This window comes from Lepisosteus oculatus, chromosome 26 (genome assembly GCF_040954835.1).
Source record: "Lepisosteus oculatus isolate fLepOcu1 chromosome 26, fLepOcu1.hap2, whole genome shotgun sequence".
NCBI lineage: Eukaryota > Metazoa > Chordata > Actinopteri > Semionotiformes > Lepisosteidae > Lepisosteus > Lepisosteus oculatus.
The window spans coordinates 11,148,357-11,175,524 of record NC_090721.1 but is presented as its reverse complement, the minus strand read 5'-3'; the positions used below and the strand labels follow the sequence as shown (position 1 = coordinate 11,175,524).

Genomic DNA, 27,168 nt, shown 5'->3' with positions numbered 1-27,168 from the left:
CCCCTCTCTCCTGCCCCACCAGGGGACGCCATCCTGCGAGCTGGCTGCGCTGTGCACATGGCACCAAGGCTACCCGCCGCAGGAAAAAAAGTGCCCATTTCCCAGTGCTCCTAGGAGCCCTGGGCTGGCCTTTGCTTCCACAACAAAAGGCGCCCTGTGTGACAGCAGCACGAGAAAAACAGAAATATTTACCAGTTTATGGGAAGAAACAATTCTCGCTTTCTCCACAAGTATAAACCAGAGACGCAGCCAGCAGCCACGATTGGGCTCACTGTTTAATGCGGCCCAGAGCACTGAGGCAGGAATCAGAATAATAGTTTGCTTGTTATATGAAAATCAGGGGACTCAACAAGCCTGCGGACATCAGTGCTGGGCAAGACTACAGGGCAGCGAGACAGCCGGATGCAGCCAGGAACGGCCTGAAAAGGGGATTCATTTCCGAATCATGGGATTCAGGCGTCATTAAAAGGCAGGCGCTAGGTGCTGCACAGCATCTCTGCTCATGCAACAGGGTTTTTGTAATGGAAAGATACATTAAAGTGAAATGATCTTGGTCCTGTGAAAAGAGATCGGTTCTTTCATTTCTGCCAAACTCATCAGTTCTCTCACTTGTCTCCATTCAAAGATGATTTAACTCAGAAACTAAGTCAATGGTTGAGACAACTGGAAACAAAGAAGACCAGAATGACCACTGCTCTAAAATCGGGGTAAACTCACAACAGACATTTATGTCTTAACAGCTTCTTGCTAATGTTATACCAGAGATGGTCAAGGAGAAATTTGGGACAACGCAATGCAGGCGCACTTGTTAAGATCCTGTGAACTGAGTCAGGACTTCTATCCAAACAAAAGCAGAATCCTTCAGCTGGCCTTGTCTGATTGGCTCAGTTTCCTGCCCCAGCGCTCCCACACTGAGGGTCTCTCTCCTGCTCGGCTGGTCCCGGGCTGTGGAGCGGAGGGAGACAGCGCCCAGAGCGGCTGTGATGTCAATACTGAGGAATGCCAGCAATGTGGGCAGGAAACGCGTGATTGTGTCTGAGTGGGCCGCAGAGCGGTGCCACAGTGCTCCTTCCCCGACTCCCCTCTGCATTCTCCTTCAGATATTCTCTCTAAGCACTCATTTAACATCCGCGGTGCAATCCTGAGCACATCTACTGCACATCCATTTGCCTCCACTGAGCTGACGCAGTGACCCAAGACACACGACCGGATTTCTCAACCCATCCACAGCTGCCGCCTTCTCTGGCCCCGCCGGTCCGTTGTGAAACTCTTCCCCCAGCCTGATTAGCACAGAAAGAAGCTGTTAAAACGTATGGCGTGTACAAAAGCCAGCTCCTCTGAAACAAAGTCTGCAAGTCTGGACGTTGCAGGTGAAAGGCCAGGCTAAATGGAACCAGGAATATTGAGGTCGGCCAGGGTGTGTCCAATGAGATTTGCAGTGCATGGAGGATGCATTCCATTCAATTCAGTTTTATTTGTGTAGTGATTTTTACAATGGACATCGTCACAAAGCAGCTTCACAGATTTCCAGGCCTGAAACCCAGGTGATTGCCGTGCTGGCTCCAGGAGAGGCTGTGTATCCCACTCTTACACCAAACCTCCGTTTCTGCACCAGTCGCATGTGTGACAATGTGAAGTGTGCAAATGGACAAGTGATGCGCAGGTCTTTCTTGGAGCGCAAGGGTGAAAAGAGGACTCTGAGGTGATAAAATAATGATCTAATTTATGAGGTACAAAAACTCCCTTCCACATAGAAAAAGAAACGTATCACTTTTAATTAATGCAGACTATAAATATTCTGAGGCAATATGTGCTAGAAATAGAGATTTTGAGTGCACCAAGTTTCTAGAGCCAGAACAACCCTGCAGGGGAGAGGCAGCAGTACTAAACTGTATCACAGCCTGCAGGTAAGCAGAGCCTGGGGGAATCTAATCTCTGCAACGCTCAGTAGCAGCCCACAGTACTCGTACACGATTCAATTACCGCTTCACATTTCTTTGGATGGAGTGTGGTTTGAGAATGTACCACACGTTGGGGAGAGCTTGTAGCTCGGAGCAAGTCCGTGTTCTGAATCCTGTCAGCTGTAAAAGTCAGCAAACTCTTGCAGTACATGCTCCTTACACACAGTATTAGGATTATCCACGCCCTCCCCTGATCTTCTTTATGAAAGAACAGGAGCTTACTTGATTAAAGCAACAAAAAACAAGATCCCAAGTCTCACGCTCTTGGTCACCGGGGAAACAGACTAGCAAATAGCAAATAGACTAGCAAATACTAGCAAAAGGGGGCGATCAGAGAGCCGAGCAGACCAGTGCCTGAAGAAACAATTTCACCACAACAGAGGGTCCACAAGGCAACACAACACCACTGCAGGCACAGTCGTCAGGGCATGTGAGCCTCGCTCACGCCAAGCTGGAATGACATGGAGGCTCGATGCTCAGACCAGCCTCGCGAGTTGCCATGTCAACAAGACACCTGCGTGAGAGAACACCGTCACACAGACGGGCAAAACGCAGCTAAAAGAAAATCATTCGCCAATGAGGCAAACGCAGAAACTACCCAGTGCCCACGTCACAAAGAAATCCAGTGTCGAGAGCTTATTACTACAGGTCTTGTGGAGTTCTGTAATGCTTGTACAGTACCAGAGAGACTGGCTGAGTGGTCCCAAATAAACAAGGCCCACACGGGCACTGTCTGTGCCTCTCCCGTCTTCCAGAGTAACCACTTCAAGACCAGGCCGGAGGCTGAAGCAGTCGCAGGCCCTGTCCAGGCTGGCTCTGCAGAGAGCACTGCAGCTGGGAGCTCCACTCGCAGGCGCAGACCCAGCAACACCGCAGCCTCACACAGCCTGCTCTGCCAAAGCATGCAGGCAGCCGGGAGAGGAGAGTGTCTCAGCCCTACAACTTAATAATATACCAGAAACACAAAAACACCCATTTCCAGAGAGCAGCTGCGACTTTACTTGGACATCTGCTGATCCTGTCAGAATCAGCCAAAAATATTTAGTTGGGTTTTTCTCTGGATAATGTCATTATTCAGGGTATATAATTGGGTGCATTTAGGATCAAGATCTCTCTGAAGCTGTGGCTGGCCCTCCTCTGTGCGATTCTATCTATCCAGTCCTGTTCGAGTTGGAGAACAGCATCACTAGGCAACGTGCAGGGAAGGCAAGTGTGATGCTATTAGCCAGCTGTGGCCAGGAACCCACAATCCCGCTTACTACACAACAGCGCCCCCTTTGAAGTCACAGAGGTGTTGGTGGGAGCTGCACCCCTCCTCCAGGTGGTCCTCACCGGGCTGTTGGCACCACAGGACTCGCAGGATGACAGGAACTCAGGCAAAGCCAAGTCCTTCTCTACACCTCCCCAGTACAGGGCTGGAGCAGAAGCACAGCTCACTAAAAAAAGTACCAATGATGCCTAAACGGAAGACTATAATAAAAATCTACAATCCAAAATGCATCAAACAGAAAACGTCACTGAGGGACAATCCTACACAACACAGATTCCCATCATGTCTGGTGCTTTGGATTTGAGAATTCCTTTCACAGGTTTTACTCGTCTGTAATCATTCATTAGCAGAGGAAATACAAATAAGAGGACAAAAGAATGTGAGGCGGAGCCCAACTGGACATCTGCATCCGCGCACGAGGCAGTAACCCGCAAGCAGGGAGAGCGCCGTCATGGGCACTCGACAGGGAAGACCATCCAACACACCTGCGTGCGGAAGGGGGACAGGTTTGACCTAGTGCTCAGGTTTGCACATTAGTTAAACAGCTAGAAGCCCACTGTAAAAATTGTAATTTACTAATCACTGTAGTTTTTTTTAAGATATCCTCCTAACTCTCTGGTTTGGTCTCGTCAGGGGAGGGAGAAGCTATAAAATAGGGCAGGTAACGACTCCGACGGAACAAGTGCCTCTGGCACATGCGGAGCTCTGCAGAGCCAGCAGGCTGGGAGAGACAGCCAAGCCAGTATGGAGGTGACCTGGGCCAGCCTCCCTTCCCCCACTCCTGTGTTCTGACTCGGGTCCCAGCTACCCAGCCCCACCCCATGCAGGGCAAAGATCAGAGCCTTTCAACAAGATGGTGCTCTGATCAGTTCGTCTGTAATGCAATCATTTCTGAATTGCAGGGTTTGGGGGGGGGTTTAGTTAACCTTTCAACTAGTACCAGAATGACAACCATTTAGCACACCCTCAGAGAGCTGTTTGGTCAAAATAAGTTTTTAATTTTCCAAAAGGCAACAAACACAATAAGGATAATTTATGATTTAATAACAAAAAGCAGAGGTTCCCGCACCAGAAAAACAAAAAGAGGAGAAATTAAAGCTGGTTTCTGACATAAGAAAGGGCAACTGAGCTCACGTCACGTGACTCAGCCATCCCACAAGCACAGCTGCAGGGACAGAACCTCACCACGGGTGTGGTTCTGACCAGAACCTGGTGACTGCAAGCTTCCTTAGAGATGCAAATAATAGGCTACATAAGTAAACTGCCTCCTAGATTGATGAACTGAAGTTCTAAAAATAAAACCCCAGCTAGTTTTTTCCCCCAGTAGGAAAAACCTCACAGCGAGGCGACTCATCGCACTGCTTGCTTGGGAAGTCAGGGAAGAAGACTTGCAGCCCTCATGGTGTCGGTGAAGGGCATGAACTCGCGCTCCTCGAGGTCAAAGGACACGAGGAGGAGACGACGCCATCACTTCTGCACGAGCAGCAAGGGACATGAGAAACGGCGGATTTTAGCTCCGATACGACGTCTTCTACAGAAGACGACGGGACCAGACGGTTTCCATTTTACACAATCCTGGCCCTGGCCTGGATACAATGAAAAACAGGATATTCTCCTCACCGCCTACCCCTATCTGAGCTGCCAGCTCTGCAGAAACAGCCCTGTTAACACAGATTCCCTTTTAAGGCAAGGTCAGCCTAATCTAAACACTGCGCCGCAGCAAGAGGCTGCTCTCAGCACTGGGGCGCAGAAGGCAGGGTCTGCCCTGGAACCTTGGCCTCTCTCATCAGGGGTGTGGTGCTCTCAGATTAGTGTGTTTTTATCAAGCTTTCCCCTCCCCCAATCAGAATGTATTTAAACTTCCAGGAAGACTGTGCCAAGTCGTACGCTTGCTTTGATTTGCATAGAGAGCTGTGGTCAGTTACAGCCACCGCGAGCCACTGACGTCTCGCATTCATCCGTCGCCAACACCAAGAGCGATCCCTCTGCCTCCGGGAGGCACCGACATCGTCGACCGGCCCCTCTCGCATCGTTCCTCTCCGCAGGTTCTCCGTAGAACGAGGAGGCTAAGAACTAACTTCACTGCTGTGCTCCCTCCTAGGCAACACCCTGCACCCTCTCCCACGCAGAACAAGTGGGGATCCTTCGACTGCCCCTGTGCTGTTCACACACCCGGCCTGCAGGTGCTCCAGCACGGTTCAGGGCCAACTTATCTCATCCACAAACCATTTTTTTGGCTCCATCTGTTTGCACAAGAGGACATGACATCCCAACATTCCTTTTATGTTCTCTAGCTTAATCACAGATGAAGGTGTGTGTGGGCTCTTGATGGGATTTAGGCTTTAGTCATTCTTCATATCCTGCTTAAAGACTTTGAGCTGGCCGCACCGTCAGCATGTACACACCTACACTCGCACACGCCAGGCTTTGCCACAGAGGAATTTCTGTAGCAGGACCCTGCCTGTCTGAGAGAAGGCGGCTGGATTGAGTCACGGTTGTACCAGCATATCATCCTCTCACACCTTCTCAGGAATTCACCCCCGCCACCCGCCAGACAGGACACACTCACCCCCGCTGTCCTCTCATCCAAAACACACACACAACTCAGCTCACGATAAGAAACAGGTAACGATGACTAGGAAAAGCAAAAGGCCTTTTATGGCAATGTTCTGAGCTTATCGCATACGCAAATTTCTTTAATGCACAAAAAAAGGATCAGAACATCACCCACTCAAACAAAACACTCCGGTTCCGTCACTAGTGAAGATGCCGAGGTTCAGTGTTTAAAGTCATGGATGAGCTGGAGCGGGAATGCACCGTTGATCATAAAACGGATTTCATCAAATTTTTTCGCAGGCGAGAGAGCAGATTTGATCACAGCTGTGTGTGCCTTCACCACACTTAACAGCAGACGCGGGAAAGTGCTGCTTCACATGTGTTAACATGCAGCAGTTTTGACGGCTATGATAACAGTATTGTCTGTGCGGGACAAGCATTTCTCAGTGTTAATCTCCTCTCCTGCACATTTAACACTCCACTGCTGATGGCCATTGGGGTCTACAGCCCAGTAAGTCTTGGGTCTCTCTTCAATGCCTCAGATGTCATCCACACTGGAGGTGTGGAGCTGCCACCACCATTCTGACTGGTCCCCAAGACCAGCTGGGGCTCCTCCAGAGCCACAGGTTCCAGTCGGCAGCCCACCAGTGCACTCAGATTCATAAGACTCATGAATGACAGCAGTGCCGACATTCAAACACAACAATTGTACCCCGTCACTAAGCTGAACAGCTCAGCTGAACCATGGAGCTGGGAACTGAGTCAAAGTCAATGGCATTCATTAACATAACAAGTACAGCCAACTGCAGCCCTACAGATTCAGAGATGACTATCCATTAATCCACAGGATAAAAAAAAATAATACCCTTCAGGAAACAATCGGATAGGAAGGCCTTGGTCTCAACTCCAGCCAGGTCAGCGAGGGCTTCATTTTAAGCTGGAAGGGGTCTTTACATCCTTGTTCCTGGCAATGAGAGTGTCTGGGGCTGTACTGAGTGAACATGCAGGTAGCAGTTCCCAGTTCACACAGTCCTTTCCTGCACAAACAGGACATGGGGGCTTGGCTGACTTCATCAGCAACGTGGGGAGAGATGAGGGGCATGTCCAGCTGCTGGCGGCCTGGCCTACATGTCAATCACAGGATCTGCTGCCCATCCCCTGGCTGCACATCTCGGGAGGGGGGGGCGGAGGGAGGGGCACACTCATCCAGGCATCATGCACCCCTTGATGGGAACTTTCTTCTCGGCCTTTCCCGCCTGGCAAATAACACACCCAGGGAACACATTCGGAAGCCTGCTGCACAGCACTGAGCTTTTCAGGTTTTCGCAGCTGCAGCCTCCCCTCCACACTGGACAGATGACTATGGAGGACAGGACACACACGGTAGATAAATGGTGCTGGAGAAGCTGGCCTTTTCCAGCAGCCATACCCTGACTGAACCCTGCAACAACGCAAGATCACACATGCGGGATCCTGGAGAGGGCGACCCCACAAAGGGATCACCAGTGCAGTACTGCTGAGCCGTCTAGAACAGCTGACTAGCGTTGTGAAGAACCTGGATCTACGCGATGTAGGTCCAACATCTGTGGACACAAGCTTACTCAGAACGAGGTGACAGGTTTGAAATATGCCTTCTGTCATGCTGGTTTATAACTAAGGGCTGTATCCCCTAAGCCAGGAGTGGGCCACAGTGCTATGCAGTAGAAGTGGGACTTGTCTGCCCTCCAGCGCCAAAAACTCTGGCATAGAGGGGCCATGAGGTGTGTGATCGCCAGGGCCTTTACCACTAATCTCCCTGTTAAATTACTTAGCAGAGAAAGCCAGCTGGGCAGCTTTGCTTAGCACAGGGTGTAATTAAGACCGAGACCCACAAAGAGGAGGCTCATCAAATATTAAGCAAGACAGCCGGGTAACACGGCTCAGGTATTGTCAGCACCAAAACGGTTACAAAGGTGTGAGAGTGCAGCGGGCCGCCACTGCCCCCCGCACTCCTCCTCCTCGGCCCTCTGGCCTCGCTCCGCCGGGCTGAGACACCCCCCCTCCCTCCCCCGACACCAAGAGGGCCAGAGCCACAGCAGCACAGGCTCAGAGCTTGGAGAGAGCTGCCCTGGCAAAGCGAACACAGCTCAGGCCTTTGCAATGCCAAGAGCCCTGGATCGCCGCTCTATCCGCAGAGCTCTGAACGGACAATGAAGAACTCCCTTCCCACAGGGAGGCAGGAGACGGGAATTCCAATCGGCTGCAGGGACGACAACGTGACTCCTGGTGCACAGCGCTCTGAGCCATTTCAGGATTCACTGCCTGCGCATGTGCTATCCTATGTATAGGAGTTGACACCTGAAGCGCTAGAAGACACCTTCTTTTCCATACTTTTCCCAGGAAAGACGGATGGACTAAAGGGGTGATAAATATACAGTACACACTGTGCGTTTCCTGCTCTTCCACTTCTCCCTGTACACGAGCCCGAGGTTCAGAGTGGGGGGGGCGGGGAGCACACACACACACACACCTCCACAGCAGAATAATGCGATAATGAGCAGCCCATGAGAACCAGCAGCAGTTGCAGTTGTTTATCATGCCGATTGGCCGACTTGAGAAACCGCTGTGAAGACGGTGCCCCATGAAGTCATGGAGTTTGATAAACGTGCAACTATGGACGGGGAACAGGTTGTAATTGAGGAGGAGATGATCTGAAAGCCAGCGGATGTCCTGGATGCCGTGTCGTCTGTGGACTATAGTCATTTTGTGTCCCCTGTTGCCAGTGCTTCCCTCTACAGCCACGTTCTGCAGAGCTAACGGGACTGTCCTGGCCGCCTCTCCACACGGAGCCTTTTCCCAGCTCCTTCACGGTCTCTCTCCACCCTCTCCTCTCAGTATCGCTTCCAGACCCATCGGGACAATCTCCCGCCCCACGGGAAAGGCTTGCAGACACATTTTTTCCCCCCGTCGGGACACGGTGACAATCGCACCACAGAGTGAACGATCAGGACTTCCAGCAGAAGTTCAGGCGATCAGGAGCAGGGGGGCAGGTCAGAACAGGTTTGCCTTTGCCTGTACAGGAGGGGACACACCGCCCCGATGCTCTCGGGAGTTTAAAGAGCCTTTAGCAAGGAAGGGATGACAACAGCTTCCTAACGGGACACAACCGTCTCTCAGGATCATTGCTTCCACCTTCCCCAGGAGGTTAGTGGTACTGGGCAGGGACACCCTCAAGGTGGCGTTCTCAGCATAGTGCTGACCTGCCAAGGCATAACTGGAACTTGCTCAACAAAGCACAGTTAACGGCCTCCAGCTGAATCATTAGACAAGCAGCTGGTCCCGAGAGCGTCTGTCTGCAGCTTTTTAAGGTTACACAACTGGCAGTTCTCACCGTCTTGTCAAAGCACACCAGATACTCTCACACAGGCCCAGGCCTTTGCATTCCTGCTGTAGCCGTCATCCTGTGATATGTACAGCAATCCTTGGAATGACTGAGATCAGAGGTAATCTAGCCACAGGGACTACTGGGAGGGCCCTGGATCCTCTTCTTCTTTTTCACAGCCTTAGTCCCAGACTGTCCTGGGGTCAGCTGCTTTGGTTGCTCTTCTCCACTTGTCTCTGTCGAGCACATCTTCCTCACTCACTTCACATACCTCCATATCTTTTCTCACACAATCTATCCATCTCTTTCTAGGCCTGCCTCTTCCTCTGTTACCTTCCACCTCAAATTCCATTACCCTCTTTGTTACTTCCTCAACGTCCCTCCTCATGATATGTACATACCACCGTAACCTCGCCTCTCGCATCTTCTCAACCACATCCACCACCCTACATCGTCTACGGATTTCTCTGGGAGGGCCCTGGATCACACAAGGCAAAAGTGGGAGGATTTGGTTTCTCATTTATACAAGCTAATGTGATCTAATGCTTTTCTTCCAAACCCAGCATACTCTAGCACTGTCCAAACTCTGGCAACAAACCGATACTGACCACAGCCCCCCCCGGCACTGCTGGTCCCGACTCCTGGCCAGGCCCCCACAGAGCACGCAGTTTCACTAGGAGGGTCATCATCACCCCATCACCGGGACCACGCCCACATGGGGAGCCAGCAGTATCCTGCCTTTCACCGGACGTGTCCCCACACAGACATGTCACCAGCTCAGTGCGCATCCTCTTCGTTGACTAGAATACTCCATTAACGGGTATTTAATTAGGGAATGTCAGGAAGAAACTCAACTTCTGCAGTGAAATGCCAAAATACCCCGTGTGTGTGTCTGAGCAGCATGTGCTGAACAGTTCCTCCCTGACTATTCATCTCCCAGACATGCTGACGTTTGTGGTCTCTAGAAACACAGCAGTCCGGGAGGCTGAAGCAGCCAGCTGCGATGTGTTGCGCTTTGTCCACTCGTGACATGACACTCAAGTCTAACGTATTATATTGTTCCGAAACCTGGTAAAATACCAGACCAGGAGCAAACCATTCTACCTCCCCTCCAAAACATTCTTTGAAATCCAGGGGCTACAGGATAGGAATGTCAACACTGTTAATCTGTCACAGAAAGAGATTTTCACCCTGGTTGGGGGTTCCTAATAAACTTCTTTCAGCATGTAGAAGGTCTCCGATTTATTCCCAAAGCAATGGAGAATGTCCAACATTACCTTTTTTTTTTTAAGTTGATGAATTTCCTAAATTCAGCACAGTTCACTTTTCTCACTGCAAAACTACAAATTCCACTGAAGGGGTCCCGATAAGACTCCTGATGGCACTCCTGCCGGCTGCCACGCTAGATTCGGTTTGCCTCGGTCTCCTGCGCACAGGAGCCAGGCCAGCCTCTGCAGGCCTCGGTCCAGCTGTTGACTGGTTGTCGTGGAAACGTGGAGGCCTGCGATGAGACTCGGCCGCCCCCATCGACGGCAGATGTCACGTGACTCTGGAGCGCAGCATGACAGCGCCACACACTGTGTGGTTAATCACGCGCCACATGCGCTGCAGCCTGTGGAAACTCAGAGACCAGAATAGCAATCACGCACAACTCTTGCCCCCACCACGCCCACACGCCGGAGAAAAAGAGCAAGCTGGGACTCTGAAACCAACCTGGTCAACTTCAGCCACTCCAATTGAAATTGCTCAACTTAGCTGGCGGTCTGATCCAAAATTCCTAAGATTTGTACCCATTTATACCGGCAAGCATTTGAGTACCAATTGAATTGGACAATCTGAGTGAAGTATCTTGCTCAAGGGAACAACAGCAGTGTCCCACATGGGATTTGGACCTGCAACCTTCCAGTTACAGATGCCCCCAACCTCTCCTGCGCTCTGCTGCCCACAACTGGACTGAGGGGATGTTCAGCCAGCTTAGCATTGTCATTCATTCAGGCACCGATGTTCAATCACAGCTGAGAGTTGACTGTAAAGCCTTCTGACACTGCTGTACACTCCAGCACAAGGATACACTGGTATCTCTAAGAACAGAGGCCAACGCTAAAAAAAAACAAACAAAAAAAATTCTGACATTTCGGAGGCTCTCAGCAGTACACCTATGGACTAACTGTGACAACGCTGGGGCTGTGGGGCTAATCCTCCCGGAGCAGCCAGAGAACTGGCCCCGAACACCACTGAGCTGCAACTTCTCTCCCAGACCAGGGAAAGACTGAACAGCCGTTTCCTGGCCACACTGCAGAACCCTCCCTTCCTGAACAGCAGGCAGAGCAATGCCACAGCCAGTGGGCACAGCAGTGCAGCTGTGTGTTTATGTGTCCATTACAAGACAGAAATAATCTGGAAACACAAATTACAAACGCAAAAAACCCAACATGAAAACAGTAACACAACCAAACCACCACAAGCGAAGAGTTAGACTCGAAATGCAAGTTATAATTAAGACAGCTGAGCTGTTTCTGGACATCTGTCCTATGCACACGACTGCACACAAGCAGGAACTAGAGAAGTGAGCAGTGTTATTTCTAGATTAGCATGTTAATAAACAGCAGAGGAGTTTCTGACAAGTGTTAGGCAGCACTCGTCTGCACAGAATGCAAATGTATTTTCCAATCTGGTTACCGATAAATACGATCATCAAAAAGCTTTCCATTGGATCATGCTTACACTGTGATAGCACACAATGATTGTTCACAATGCAAGACTTGTGAGGTCAGTGAATTCCACAAACCCCAACAACATGACAAACAGCAGGAGCAGAAATCATATTCTTTCTGAGGCACCACGGACTAACTTCTTGCCAAACAAAAATAGTTTAGACCAGCATTAGTAGTATTGAGCTTCAGATTTATTCATTTACTTCGATTAAATATAATAGTTCTAGCTGCAGATATGCAGCACTAGCTGTACTGTCAACTTGACAATGAGAACCAATTTGGGATGAGTTGAAAACACACATCCTTTTGTTTCCAAACTTGCGTAAAACTGGCCGTCCTGCACATCGGCTCATTTGGAGTTTTTCCTGCTTTTCAGCTCTGTTTCCGAGACGAGTCACAAGAGCAGCAGCACAGCGGCATCTAAACAAGTCAATGACCAGATTCAGTCCGAGACACCCTGTCGAACTTGACAAGGAGGCCGGTTTTGTGATTTTGGCCGCTCGGGATTCACAGCCAGCTGTCCCAGACAGAGCACAGAACTGTGACCCACCGGCCCAGCGACAGACAGCACAGCACTCTCTCAGCTGAGAGCTGGGCCACAGCTCACCACACACTCTTGCCCTTCATTGCTGTGACCTGCTTGCTGCCTGCACACACACACACACAGAGAAAGAGACCCACTTTAATCAAACCTGCCTATTCTGATCCTTGAATCTAAAAGCTACAATCTACCCATCCAACAGTCAGTACTGTTCTACTACACTCAGTGAGCAAGCCGTTCTAGCTTCAAAACTGTTAAACGAAGTCAATAATAGATTTTTTATATAGAAATAAAGCACAGCTCTGAGCTGATAATTTGCATTAATCATCAAAAAACTGCAAAGCCTGTACAGTGCCTTTGTGACCTGAGAACAAAATGACCTTCTTCATGAGAAATGATTGCAGGGCACTTTCACTGGGGAAAATACAATGCCTGAATCAGGGAAGTGCATTTCCAAAAGAAAATTATACAAGTCCACATAAATAATTAAATTCTCAGGTTTGATCAAATTGCAGAATATAAGGAATGATTAACTATTCAAGGACGCTAGGCATGCAGAATTCCTAGGCAGCTTTCCTATAAGGGAAATGAGCCAGAAGAGACTGGTATTCAGTGCTTGCAGATTGACTAGCTAAGTGTAGGAGACAGACAAGCTTGTCTTGCACAATGGCACTCGCACGCTGGCTCTACAAGAGCTGTATCTCCAGTCTAAAAGATAACAGCTTTTCATCTAAGTGATATATCAAAGGTGCAATTCAGCTCGTTAAATGTTAACATAAGTAAGCAAGTTGATCATCGATGGAAAATTAAAAGGTATGCATTTGAACTTCAGGCTCACTGAAAATTCAACACACTCATGCATTTGAAGGAAGCCGTATTCTAAGCATTAGTGACTAGTTCAACACACACAGGGTCACAGGGATGCAGGTTTCCACACATCTAAAAGCCAGTAGCCTGCACACCTACCTTCTGCATTCCTGTCGGAGACTCGGGATGCTGCAATAAATTAGCAATAAAGCACAATTAAAAACCATCACAAACATAACTAAAAGGTAAAAATGCCTTCACGCAAGGACAGTCTGTCTCGTTCCATCATCTGCCCCCTTATAACCCCAGATAAGACTTATTTAGGCAACAAGTGCGTTTTATATCCAAACATAACTTCACAACACGGCCTACAATCCACTTTTTTACCTCCCCATCAGGTATAGCCGGATGATTTTGAAATGTTTATTTAGTCCCCTTGAGAGCTAGTCTGCAGCTGTGTTAACGAACAACTGTTCACACTGATTAAAGGAAAAACATGTTTCCAATATTATAAGCCTTAAGGTTAACCCCCAAGAAGCCCAGAACTATTAAAAAGGATATAAACTGCACCATGTCCATTTTGCTAAATAACTCAGGTTAATAAGTATTTACTAGTTATTAACTTGTATTACAGACAGGTCCCCTAACAGTAAGATAAATCAGATAGTACAGCACACACACACACCTTTCAACTCTTAGGTCTGACCTTGTCAAAACCTTTCAGAACCGGTATTTGAAATGGAAGTCAGAACAGTTAGGCCTACAGGCAAGGTTGTGGGTGTCTGGAACTCTTATCCACCCATAGAGTTTAACAATGCTTCAACCACGTGAACCGACATGAAACAAAAGCTCCAAAAAGAAATTAATCTTTTACGAGGCGGGGTACGCCCTGGATGGGACACCAGTCCTTCACAGTGAAGACAGACACTCTTTAGAGCCAACCTTCCCAAAAGCCAATTAACCTTTCAGAATGTCTCTGGACTGAGGGAGAAACCCCATCCAACCACGGGGAGGGCATACAGACCCCACTCAGAGAGCACCCCAGGAACTGAACCCAGGCCCCCAGTGAAGCTGACCACTGCACAGCCCTGGCACTAAAAAAAATTACCTTGTCAAATCCAGCTTACTCTGACGATTGAAAACTGAATCTTATGTGGGGAAAAAAAAAAACTTTAAAAATAAAATTTAAAAATCAATTACAGAATTTCGTGACTTCGGACATTTTAAAATTTAACTAAAACTTTTCACCCAAACTTATGATGTGCCGTTTGTTTTTACTACCAATGCCACAGACTCAGACTGTTGTCTGTTGTTTGTTTTTTTCTTTCTTTTGCCTCTGTTCTGTGTCATGCGTGCTATTTTACAGCTTTTTACAAGTGTTATTGAATAAACTTCGAACCCGCCTGTTCTTACAGGGCAGGAAGGTGAAAAGTCACATTTGTTACACGCTGTGGTGAGAGAGCTGAATGGATTCAGTCGCACTCTGCTGTGAGAAAGTCACCCAACAGAAACCCATCCAGACCGGCCTAGCTCCCCAGAGCCCCCCCCAGACCAGGGACTGGCAGAGCCCACACCCCCCCAAAGCCCCCGGACCAGCAATTGAAGCAAACCACAGAGACAGAGCCCATCGCGTCCTCAGAGAGCTCACTGGGTTAAACCACAGAGCAGAGGGCAGAGCCTGCTGGAACCTGCTGCTTTGATTTGCTTTCAGGAGCTGACAGCACTAATGAAGGCCGCAGACCACAAACACCAACCACAGCTGTCCTGCAACTCCGCCTTCTCTGGATGTTCCAGAAACCTGGATCTTCTGCTCTTCGTTAACGAATCATTTGTTCCCTAAATCACACACTGAATTCTAATTTTTGCGATTCAACCATTCTTGTACTTTGGTGATTTTCTGGCTACTTTTCTTTGCACACATGCTCGCTATGGCGTGTGCTTTGCAAGGATTCTAGTTCTGGTCAACTGGACAGTTCTATTATTTTAGTTGAGAGACTCCGTTCCCTGCCTGTGACAGACTGCCGCTCTCTTGAGAAAGGAAAAGGAGTCATGTTGTTGCAAACTGGCTTCCGCTCATATCAGCTTCCCTGGGGAGAAGCCTCAGCGCTCACAGCCTTTGACTGAAGCGTCGCTGAACGGATCGGAATCTGAATGAGCCCTCGACAGCATGAGACAAGCTGGACCAGAAGAGCCAAGCTGATCATTAACAGCAGGCAGGTGTCCCGGGTTTCAGTCCAGGCTGTGCCACAGAGGACTGGGGATTGAGGGACCCAGGTGCTGGTGCACAAACCGGCTGTCACTCAGCGGGTGGGATTGATTCAGGTCAGGGGATTCCTCCGGAGACTGTCCGGCAGGAAGAGGTCGTGATCCAGATCCAGGGGGGAGGGAAAAAAAAGAACCAACCAGAAACTAAATTCAGTCTTCTTGGAAAAAAAAAAGTACAAGTTAAAAAAAAAGTCTTTAGTGCTGCTTTGCAGTTTGCCCTCAAGTTTCTGTTTTACTTTGTTCCACTCTGTTCTGCACTCTCAGTCTGAAATAACCAAACAAACCGGAAGGTCTCTGAGGCCTCAGATTGACTAGTCAAGCCTCTCAGACCTGGACACCCGCGCCCCCCCGTCGCCCTGGAGACGGGCGTCGACACATGGCTCCCTCCTGACTTCCTCCAGGCCAAAGGAATATGCTGAATCTCATTTTTCCCCAAAATACATTTTACTGACAAAACGTGGTTAACTTAGCACAACATCCCCAACACCAAGCTAGCGGGGTTTAATCACGACAACTGCACTGCCTTTCTCTGCACTAAACACCTGTTCCCAGAGCCATGGTCACCATTTCCTCACCAACTGCAACAGCAGCTCTCCACCTCTCGGCACCCAAGACAGATCTCGGCCGGTTCGCGCGGAGACCTGGAAAAACTGGGCACCCCGAGCTGCTCAGAGGCCCGTCGCCTCTCTGACTGGAACCCCCAAGTTTGAGCTGAATCAGAAAACCATCATGAACAGGTCTGAGTGTCCGTTTACACGTGCAGCCTGCAGGACCTGAAGCATGGATCCCAACTGGCAGGCGCCTGGGTCCCGTGAAAAAGCTCCAGTTTATACCTTCTCTAGCTTTTCAAAGTCAGATGAGGATCCACAACATATTTTGAATGCTTATTATTCATACCCTAGCAATGAATATTTATTTTAGACTATTTTACATGACATTCAATATGGACAGTTCTAAAGTTTCTCATTTGCATTGCCACATCAGAAAGTGAACATACACTTGCATTTTACATGGACAAAGCAAACGGCACTAATAAAAAAAAAGAGGCAACGCTTCATACACACAGTGCATACACTCCCTATATCTGTTTAAACAGGCCACTGAGAGAGGCCTCTCTCCCTCTCAGACCCCAAAGCGATTCTTCATGGAAAGAGCTGGGAACGCTCTGCAGGTCCCTGCCTCATCAGGACTCGCATTCGCCCACAGGAGCCCAGCTGAGGAGCAGGGGCTGCCCAACACCATCACATGGGTTAACAATAGTTTACACTTATAAAGTGCTTTACAGGTAATGGGGATCCCCTCCACCACCACCAGTGTGCAGCCCCACCTGGATGATGCACCAGTACTCTCCCCACACACCAGCTCTCAGTGGGGAGGAGAGCATAGTGATGAAGCCAGTTCAGAGATGGGGATTATTAGGAGGCCATGATGGGTAAAGGCTAATGGGAAATTTGGCCAGGACACCGGGGTTACACCCCTACTCTTTTCAAGAAACGCCCTGGAATTTTTAATGACCACAGAGAGTCAGGACCTCGGTTTGACATCTCATCTGAAGGACAGCGCCTGTTTACAGTATAGTGTCCCCGCCAGCCCCCTGCTGGCCCCACTAACAGCTCTTCCAGCAGCAACCTTAACAACATGCGAGTCCAGCGCAGTTCCTCTGCAAGACATTTCCACAGTCACATTTTCACCTCGAAAAATAAATACATAAATGTTTCCAACCAAACTCGCTCATTAGGTTTTTTTCTGCCAGAAGCCTGCAAACTGCAAGTCCTGGCTGATCAGACGTACCAGCCAGACCTACTTCAGACCCCAAACTGCAGGCCTCTCCAACTAGTCGACACTGTGCACTTTTGAGCGACACAGAGAATCTAAATTAAAGGCATCTATTCTCCAATCCAGTCCATCATAGTAAAGTAAGGACTGGACTGACCTCAGCTTCTGCCTGCGACACACAGCACTGAGGTCACGCGCACAGGAAACGAATGCGTGCTTTCCCCAGTAGGGTGACCAAAACTTCTCAGTGGTTACTGTAATTCACCAGCACATTACCAAAAACCCCCGCAGCTTCTATGAATCACCAAACATCCCCACAGCTGCACGGCGGGGCTGTCCTTGACTACTCCTGGGCCCGTGTGGAGCTCACGGGCGGTAAGCCAACCTCCGCAGCTCGCCTGGCACTCAGATGATCCCACCCCACACCGTCTCAGTGAGAATCACAGGAGAACCTGCCTCTTCACCTGCCCGCCCTCCCAGAGCTCCCCCTGTAGAGTCCAGGCAGAGTCGGGAAGGGGTCAGTCAGGGCAGAGCCCAGAGTGCCAGAACCCGCTGTGAAGAGCTTACGGACATTGTCCAGTCCTTTCCAGGATTCCGATGGACCTTTAACCATTTGATTAGTTCATTAATTCAGCTACCGCATGTTTCAGGAGCTGGTGCACGAGGGTACCAATGAGCCGCACAGGAACGGACTGTGTGAAAGGGTTCAAACTTCCACCCAGATCCCAGTGACACGAGGGAAACCCGATAGACTGCAGGGATGCTGGCATGGACTTGAGTCTCCTCTGCCGGATTGTGGGGGAAAAAGAACCAGGAAAAACAGACCGGGGACAGAAAGCTACGTGCAGAGAGGAGAAACAGTTGAGCCCTATCCTGGATGAGCAGACCCAGAAAAGCCCTTTTGAGGATCTCTACTGAAGGGCACAGAAAGAGGGTCCAGGCCCAAACCCCTCCTGCACCCTCTCCACCGCAGCACGGCTCTGCTGGCAGACTTTAAAAACAACGACAGCTCTGAAAAAAAGACAGCCAGCTGAACACAGCTGGAAGACATTAGCAGCTGAGAGCAAAAGCTTTCTGGGAACCTGGAATGGCCTCTCTTTCCACGCAACTCCGCAGCCCAGCCAGAGAAATCCTCCCTACTTCCTTCTCTCTTTGCAGGAAGGGCTTCAACATACCAACATACGGAGAATACTCCCCCCCCAATTTGCCTTGCTTTCATGGTCGGCGTTAGCTCTGGGATTTCTTTTGCGAGAGGAATAAATGGTGCCCCCCCCCGGCAACGGTCTCTGCCGCTCCCCTTTAGAAGAAAACAGCAAAGTCACTTCCTGCAAGTGTAGCTTAGAGGCTTGAATTTGATCCGAAACAAGCCTCTCGGAGTCAACCCGTGACTGCGCGGCTCGACTCCCCATCACATCCTGTCGGCACGTCCCACCGCCTGCCCACGCGCCCGCCGCGCGGCTCGCTTGCACACCTTACATCACCAGCCAGAGGGCAAACGCACTCAGCGGCTAGGCCACGCCGCCGCAGAGGCCACCCATTCGGATAAGCTTCTAAAACCCACGCCTGGTCAGCAGTATTTCAGCGTTGGCTGTGCAAGCCCCGCGCATCTGGCTCCGCACTGGAGAAACACACAAATAACTTTCCAGCAGCCATATCACCCTGCAGCTCCCAGCTGGCAGCCCACTGGAGCTCAGCAGGTGTGAGCCTGGTCAGTACCTGGATGGGAGACTCCTGGGAAAGCTAAGGTTGCTGCTGGAAGAGGTATTAGTGGGGCCAGCAGAGGGCGCTCACCCTGCAGTCTGTGTGGGTCCTAATGCCCCAGTATAGTGACGGGGACACTATACTGTAAACAGGCGCCGTCCTTCAGATGAGATGTCAAACCGAGGTCCTGACTCTCTGTGGTCATTAAAAATCCCAGGGCGTTTCTTGAAAAGAGTAGGGGTGTAACCCCAGCGTCCTGGCCACATTTCCCATTGGCCTTTACCAATCATGGCCTCCTAATAATCCCCATCTCTGAACTGGCTTCATCACTCTGCTCTTCTCCCCACTGACAGCTGGTGTGTGGTGAGCATTCTGGCGCACTATGGCTGCCGTCGCATCATCCAGGTGGGGCTGCACACTGGTGGTGGTGGAGGGGATCCCCATGACCTGTAAAACCTTTTTGAGTGGAGTGTCCAGAAAAGCGCTATATAAGTGGAAGCAATTATTATTAGTTTCCTACATGTGGCTACAGATTCTACCACATTGACCGCAGAGGCTAGGAACGCAAGCGGTCCCTCCTGCGCCACAGGAATTCAGAGCATCCCAGTGAAACGGAGGAGCTGCCCATCTTGGGAACGGAAATCAAGGCGGGAACAGAAAAGCACGACTACGACAAACACACAGGAATTCCTGGGCAAGATGGAAGGAATGTCATAAAGCCCTAATTTTAGTAGGCCAAGTATAGCAATCTGATTAAAGGGCTTTATCATCTCTAAACCACCCTAATTAACCGCCTCCGCCCAGAACACGCCATCAGCACGCGCGGAACACAGTCAGCGCACAAGCACTAGAACCGCGGCTCCCTGCTTCACTGAGATTTAATGCTTCATCTGTAATTACTGAAGAAGAGGCTGCTGGCATCCAATGCACTGGCTTTCTTCACATCCAGCCCAGTGTTGCTCCTGAGCCCTTTCCCAAATTGAGCCACTGCAGGTCCACGGTCTTCAGGGAAAGGCTGACGTAAACAGTCCTGCCTCCGGATCAATGGGCAGCCGCTCGTCGTCCGCACAGCATCCCAGCCCCGCCGGCCTGATCCGATCGCAAGGCAGACGGATCTGAGCGCCAACGGCTTTTCCTCTGGGCACCTCAGAGTAGCGCATCCCAGCTCTCGGACAACTCTCTCGGAGGAGGTAATGGAGCAGAACGAGGGAGCAGGAACACCGTCCCCGAGACCCAGGGAATCACGGCACATCCAGCCCCAAACCAGGAGGAGACAAGCGGTGTTGTCTGACCCAAACTGCTGGGTGTTACTTAAAGAACGCAGCTGCAGACGTCATTTCATGGCTACAGGGGAGTGATGGAGGTGAGAAACTCCACATGACACAGAATTCAGGTCATGTGCACCTTCACAGCTTAGAACAGGGGTTCCCCCACCCTGATCCTGGAAATTCCTGGGGTACCCCTGGGAATTTTGATTTCTGTTCCAGCGAAGTACTCAATCACAGGAGGAGTGATTCTGAGTCATGTTTTTGATAATTGCTTGTAGCACTTCAAACAATGAGTTTATCAATGCTATTCCAATTTCTGGGCACCGGACCTCCCTCCATCCAGGTGTAAGCGAATGACCAGTCCCATTCCTACCCGTGTCTGTTCACAAACTGATCACTTGGTAAAGAGCTGTGTATTCAGAAAAAAACAGGCAGGCGCTCATAGAAGCTGAAGAAAGTGTTAAAACACACACGGAGGCCAGGTACTGGTTACCTGTAGAAACAGGTCCACAAACATCTAATCATTCATGCAGATCAATTAAAAACACAGATTTACTGAGTGATTAGAACAAACCAGCCAGAATAAAAACCAGCAGATGCAGGAGTCACCTAGAAACAGGGCTGGGCACCCCCAGTTAGGGAAAAAACAGACAATACAGGAGCCCAACTGCCTTGAAAAGATGGACAACGTGTGGCCCCTCTCTGTCACCCAGTTCCTCCTGTCCTCAGAGTTCAACATTTTTAAACACCCTGGGTCGATGGAGTTGAGCTGTACCTCTACTTGAAAACAAACAACCACACAGATTGCTAAGAAGTGTGCCGTTTCGGGTTAAACACTTGTTTAGGTTAGCAACTAGAGGCAAGGGGACAATTTTAAGGCCCCCCCAATAACCCTGCCAGCCTCCCAGAGCCCAGAGCAACGTCATGACAGCAGGAGGGACAAAACGTGACGTCACAAAGGCCAGCTCCGCTGCGCAGGTGTGGCGCAGAAGGGCGGTCGAGCAAAGACTGCGCCATCACCCACCTTCCGTTCACATCTGAGCTCCGCGCTATGGTCGTGTTAGGTGATAATTGTTTGAAGTGCCTTCAGCTCAGGCAACGCTTAGACCTCGACTTGCGTTTAAGAAGCGCCACGCCTTGTTCCTGTACGGTTTTTCTATGACATAACCGCTAAAAGTTCTCAGCTTGTGGAGCACATCCTGCCGGGGCTCAAACACACTGACCCGAGAGCTGGGACAGCTCCCCTCCACAAAGGAAAGCCAGCAAGGCTGAGGAGAAACCAGCAGGCTAGTGGGAAGAGCCATAACCTCAAGGGGCTTCACCACAGGAAAGTTTACAAGAGTTATTGACAGATCATTTCCGTTGTGATACCATCAGTACGACGTACCTTCCTCGTCAGCTCTAGAAGCACTTAAACCTACAAGGAATCGGGCGTAACGCCGATATTAAAGGTGACTGCCCAGCCCACAAACTCCCCTGGTGCAGAGCACGTCTGCGCCCACGACACCCTGCCTGGACACGCGTGGATCCGCCTAAGCTTCCAAACAGCGCCGCGAGGCGCGCCACCCACATGAACGCGCCGCGAGCGAGGTGCGCCCAGCCCGGGGGTGCCTGGGAGGGCGCGCGGGGTAATTACACGTGAACACCAACAGGATCCGAGTCCTGCGCTCAGCCCGCTGGTAACACCGCACACGGCGATGCGTCCGCCCCGCAGCGGCTCAGAGCAGGCAGCGTCACCGAATGCGCAGATTCGTGAAGTATTTACAGTTTATAAGAAGAAGAAATACTCTTCCTCCGACCCCCGCCCCGTCCTCAGTTGTACCCTGTTACTTAGTCTTATTCACTGGAGTTTTGTTTCGCCACAAACAGGTTGTTACGCGTGTAGTGAAAGTGTCGTTTGCACCTATCGGTTATATTACAACACGATATAACGGCTGAACCCAGACGAAGCCACGCGTACACATCCGTTTTTGACAGCGCTTGGCCGGGCTCGGGAGCCCGAGTGCGAGCGGACACCCGAACCCGAACCGCGCCAGGCTCGGACCGGCGCTCCCTCCCGAGTGCGGTACTGCGGTGCGTGCGGAGCTGCGCGATTCCTGTTGCTCTTAATACCCCGAAGCTGAACGCGCAGCCCCTGCCAGATCAGTCTGGCTCCGCTTCAGTGTCTGTAGAAGTCGTTTACGACTCCAGGACACCCCACTGTCGGCGCCACATATTAAGAAACCCATTAATACACGTATAATCACCGTGCTGTGGGGAGCCGAACGGACTGCAGTGAATACTGCAGCAGTCCTATTGCACCGACACCGTGCGGTATTCCTCCCCGTCTACACACTGCATAGAGAGAGAGAGCTCCGGCTGCACATCTATAAATAGCTACCGCCGTCCACCTGCGAAACACGTCCAATGAGGATGGCGTTTGAAGTCGTTAATTGTTAAAACACGCCATTCTTTAAGGGGACACGTCGACTGAGAAGAGAACTTTATACTGGTTCACCAAACTGCAGCCTCCGCGGACTGAACTATTTTGATTCCACAGCCCGTTAACTGCGCGACCAGTCAGACGACACAAGAATTGAAAGAGTCACCACAGGCACCCACCCACTCGTGACTTACCTGCGTGTCACCGAGGAAAACCGAGTGGCTGTGGCGGGCTTCAAAAAGTATTTTTACTCCACCGGTAAAGCTGCAGTCAGCCGCCCCTCTCCTTTAAGTAACAAACACCCAGATGTAATCCTTTTAGGTGTCCTCTCTCCTGCCGCTGCGTGCCGGTAACAACTTCTGCCGCCGCGGGTCAGCTCGGTCTTAATCCACTCTGCTCGCCAGGCGAAGTCCGCCTGCCTACAGCACGCTGCTGTTCTGCGGATTGGTCGCAGTCACGGACGTGATAGTGCCGCGAGCATCTAGAAAAACAAAATCTCCCACACCACGCCACACGCGCTCGGTCAGTTTCACGCTGGGTGCCGGAGTCTGCGCCTCCAGCTCCCTGCTTCAAACAGAATGACCTTACTATCAGGAAGTCGCGCAAGCCAATCAAAGGGCGGCTTTCGGTGATGTCATCGGAGTTCTTTTATGGCGTCACGAAAGCTATTGGAAAGGGAGGCGCCTTAACTGTGAAGATTTGGCACAAAGTATCGCAGGGGCTTCGGGCGCCTTTTTCCACTGTTTGAATGTGAACACACCTGTTATGGGACTCCTAGCCAATCCGGAGTTTCTATTCGTGATTACATTTTCTAAAAGCGAATCTGAATGCGCCTAAATCAAGCCTAAGCATCGGTTTAAGGACTGCCTGTTCAATTTGAAATCTGAAACGGCAGGGCGCCGAATCACTACGCGGACCTGAGATCGAACAAGGAAAGGGGCTGCACAAAATCTAAAATCGCGCACACACTTCGCGTTTGATCGTTCTTCTCAGCGTGGGAGAAACTCGCGCTTTTGGAAGCACCCGAGTCCCTCTGCCGCCCGCGGCTCCACAGAAGGCACCGCCGGAGTCTTAAAGGTGCCGGCCAGTCAGGGGCCGTCGGAAGGGTGTGGCTGTCTGTCGACACAAACGCTCCTTAAAGGCAAACAAAGTTCAGCAATTTTTGGGGACATTTAGACAAAACCCGACCCGCACTCCACGAGATATTTAGAAGATTTGTTTTTTTTATCACTTCAAATAATATGTAGTTGAAAGCAGACTCTTAAGTTGATGTTAAAATACTCCATCGGGTTTGTGATCAGATCCCACAGTCCATCCGTTTTCTAAACACTTCATCCAATTTAGGGTCACATGGGAACCAGAGCACACAGGCGCAAGGTGGGGTACACCCTGGGAGGGAGGCCAGTCCATCACAGGGCAGTCAGACACATCAGGACCAATTACTCCCTGAAGACAAAGACCCTACCAACATTTCTTTGGACTGGGGGAGGACACCCACACAAACACAAAGAGAACATACAAACTCCACACAGACAGCACCCCAGGAACTGAACCCAGGGCCCCAGCGCCGTGCGGCTCGTCCCCCAGTCTACTGGACAATTAAACCAGCCCGCCAGGTGGCCGGCCATGAGGTCTCCGGTCCTCAGGGCCCAGAGTCCAGCAGGTGTTCTGCGTCCTTAGTGTGTAGAAACAGTTCATCTCCTGTGAGGAGGGTTGGGCCCCCTCACAGGAGTGTGTCTTTACCCGTTCGGTCAGAGAGACACACAGCACCAGCTGGATTCTGCACCCCAGTGGTCTAGAGGGGGGACCCCTGTTCTAGGCCTCTGCTAATTCTCCTGGGAGCATCCCAACAGAGGAACGTTCAGAGAAAAATTCAACACCAGCTTTCACCAACCACATATAAAATGTCTAAGACATTCAGAATGTTTTTCTTTATATATTTTTCATACAAAAACTTAATACCCTTATTCATTTATTCTTTTTTTGAATTGTATAATGTTAGCATGCCAGAGGGGTTGGACAGCCAGTTGACCCTGGACCCCTGGAGGTTTTTTTTCTCCTTACTGAGGAGTTTTTGGTTCCTCTCCTCCGTTGTCTTCTGGTCTTTTCTGTTCTGTATTCACAATACGTCTGGTCACTTGCTTTGTTAAGCACCTTCGGGCAACCTTGTTGTGAAAGGCGCTATATGGCGGTATATGGGCAGAGCAATTGCACCCCGGCTCAGGATCTGCGCCTGTGGCTGGAAGGTTGCCGGTTCAAATCCCGCAGCCGGCAGAGGAATCCTACTCCGTTGGGCCCCTGAGCAAGGCCCTTAACCCCAACTGCTCCAGGGGCACCATATAAATGGCTGACCCTGCGCTCTGACCCCCAGCTTCTCTCCCTGTCTGTGTGTCTCATGGAGAGCAAGTTGGGGTATGCAAAAAGACAAATTCCTGATGCGAGAAATTGTATATGGCCAATAAAGTGATCTGATCTTATATAAAAATAAACTTAAGTGAATTGAATACAAAAGATTCCATCCTCCCCCCCACACACACACCACTGGCTCCTGTCACTGGGTCACAGCACAGGGGTATTGAACAGGAAGCCCACTCTCACTGGCCAGCGCCGCCCCAGAGCCACAGGAAGGCTGCCCAGAAACGGCAGCTTCCTGAGAGCCAGATCCTGGCAGAGGCGCCCTCTACAGTCTTTCCAGCCACACCCAAACTGGGGGCTTCCTGCACAGACCCAGGTTAGTCCCAGGGACGAGCTCGTGCTGAAACCCACAGGACTCTATTTGCATATATAGACAAGAAATCAACTAATGTCTGTCTATATGTGTGTGCTGGTGGCAAGAAATAAAAATTGGCACCAAAACAAAAAGAGAAGTTTCTACTGCTTCGGCAGCAGGATGGAAATGCTTAATCAGATCATCAGTGTATCTGCGCAGATCACTTCTGCTTTCTGCTTTTCTGCTCCTCTCTGCTTTTTGGCTTCTAGGGTAGTGTGTCCGGTGTCCTGTGTCTCTGGCAGAAAGGTCTCAGCTGTGTCGTGGAGTCAGGTCAGTCGTGTTTAAAAAGTGTGGGTCAGGATCGTCATGCACAGCAGCTCTTTCCAGCTCTGAACCCAATCTTCAAAGTTTGTCTGCACTGAAACAAGCTCACATTTCCCACTGAAATTCTAGTATAAAGAGTGGCGGTGATATTATTCATCAAAATTGTAGTCTGTGTTTCAGTTAAAAGTGCATTTCTTTGTATTTATTTCTATGTATTTTAGAATCATGTGGTGTGCTGTAAAACACTTAGGATGTTAAACGTGTGCTGTGAGCTGGAAAGTTTGGGAAGCACTGTGCTAGACTTTGTCCCACTGGCCCTTGACCTTTGAAGTATTTCTGCAGATCTCCTGTGTTTCTTCACTCTTCCCCATGCGTGCCTGCAGTGCTCTGGAAGATATTCGGCTCAGTATCATGTCTCTGTCTCGCTAGGGTACTGGGACCAAGCTCACATGACCAGGGACGTAGCCAATGCATTGAGATTTTATCTGGACTGTGCACAATGTTGCTAAACAGCTGGCTGGACTGTACTTCACTAGTTTTTTAACAATTCTTTTATTTTGATTAATTTAAAATGCAAACCCAGCAGGGGAGAAAACACAGAAACAATGACAGAACACAACTAGACACATCATCCAGCGATACACAATGTACATTACGGTCTTTCAGTCACAAACCGAAGGAAACTTGACTAGTGTTGGATTATCACAGATCTCCAGCACAATATCCAATTCATTATTCTCTCCTCTGCTAACCCTGCCCTTGGGTTTGCAAAAAAAAAGCCATTTAATTTCTGTTTAATCTTTCAGCAAGACATCTCTCTGTGTTCCAACCATATTTTATGTCGTTTTTTGCATATTTCAACATCCAAACATCAGACCGAATCAAAGAAAGCAAAAAATCCTTCTCACCTTGATGCAGTTACTGCAGAAACATTCCCCATTCTTCCCAGGAGGCAGAATAATCTCCCCAGTCGGAATTAGTTGGATTTTCAGCTCCATCTTTCCCCTAGTGCCAGCTGGAAAGACTGGGCGTTCAGACGTATCCGACCCCAGAAAAGCTCTAATGCTGGAGAAGGAGAGAGGAGACTCCAGAAGCTGGTCTGGCTCAGCTGTGCACTGGGAGGAACTGAAGGGGAGTCTTTGTTTCTTGAGAGAGAGGAGGGAAAGAGCTGTGGTACCTGGATGGGGTGGAGGATGAAGTGCGCACTTCCACAACGAGGCGGGAGAGCACATCCAGGGTGTCAAGTCCTGTTCCAAACGCGCTGTAATTGATGTTCTCCTGCAGAGCCTTGAAGCTGTGGGGGTCACGTCAGGGCTTCCTTAAAGACTTTCTGAAAGCTGCTGTATCCTGCTCTGGGCTCCAAACATAAATAAAGAGGGCGAACGTTTCCCTTGGAAAACAAGAAGGAGGCTGTTTTGTTTTCTTTTCTTTCTCTTTTTAAACACCAACTGAGCACTGAGCAGCCGGGAGAGGGCGGCTGAGTGCCGCAGCG

At 50.1% G+C, this 27,168-nt stretch overlaps 1 protein-coding gene across 4 annotated transcripts in view; it reads right to left on the bottom strand.

Moving 5' to 3' along the window:
* Positions 1-26,908, bottom strand: part of myo1cb (myosin Ic, paralog b) — a 71,008-nt gene extending 44,100 nt beyond the window's left edge. Inside the window, exons 1-2 of one of the 4 annotated variants that reach the window (XM_015367904.2) lie at positions 22,837-23,198; positions 13,370-13,399 (exon numbers count right to left, since the gene is read on the bottom strand). In XM_015367904.2, coding sequence (XP_015223390.2) covers positions 13,370-13,378 — 9 coding nt within the window. In that variant the 5' untranslated portion in view covers positions 13,379-13,399; positions 22,837-23,198. Of the gene's footprint in view, positions 1-13,369; positions 13,400-22,466; positions 22,483-22,836; positions 23,199-26,584 lie in introns of those variants that run through there. The other 3 variants (XM_069184339.1, XM_006641121.3, XM_015367905.2) reach the window with 3 other exon arrangements.
* Positions 26,909-27,168: the final 260 nt, after the last annotated feature.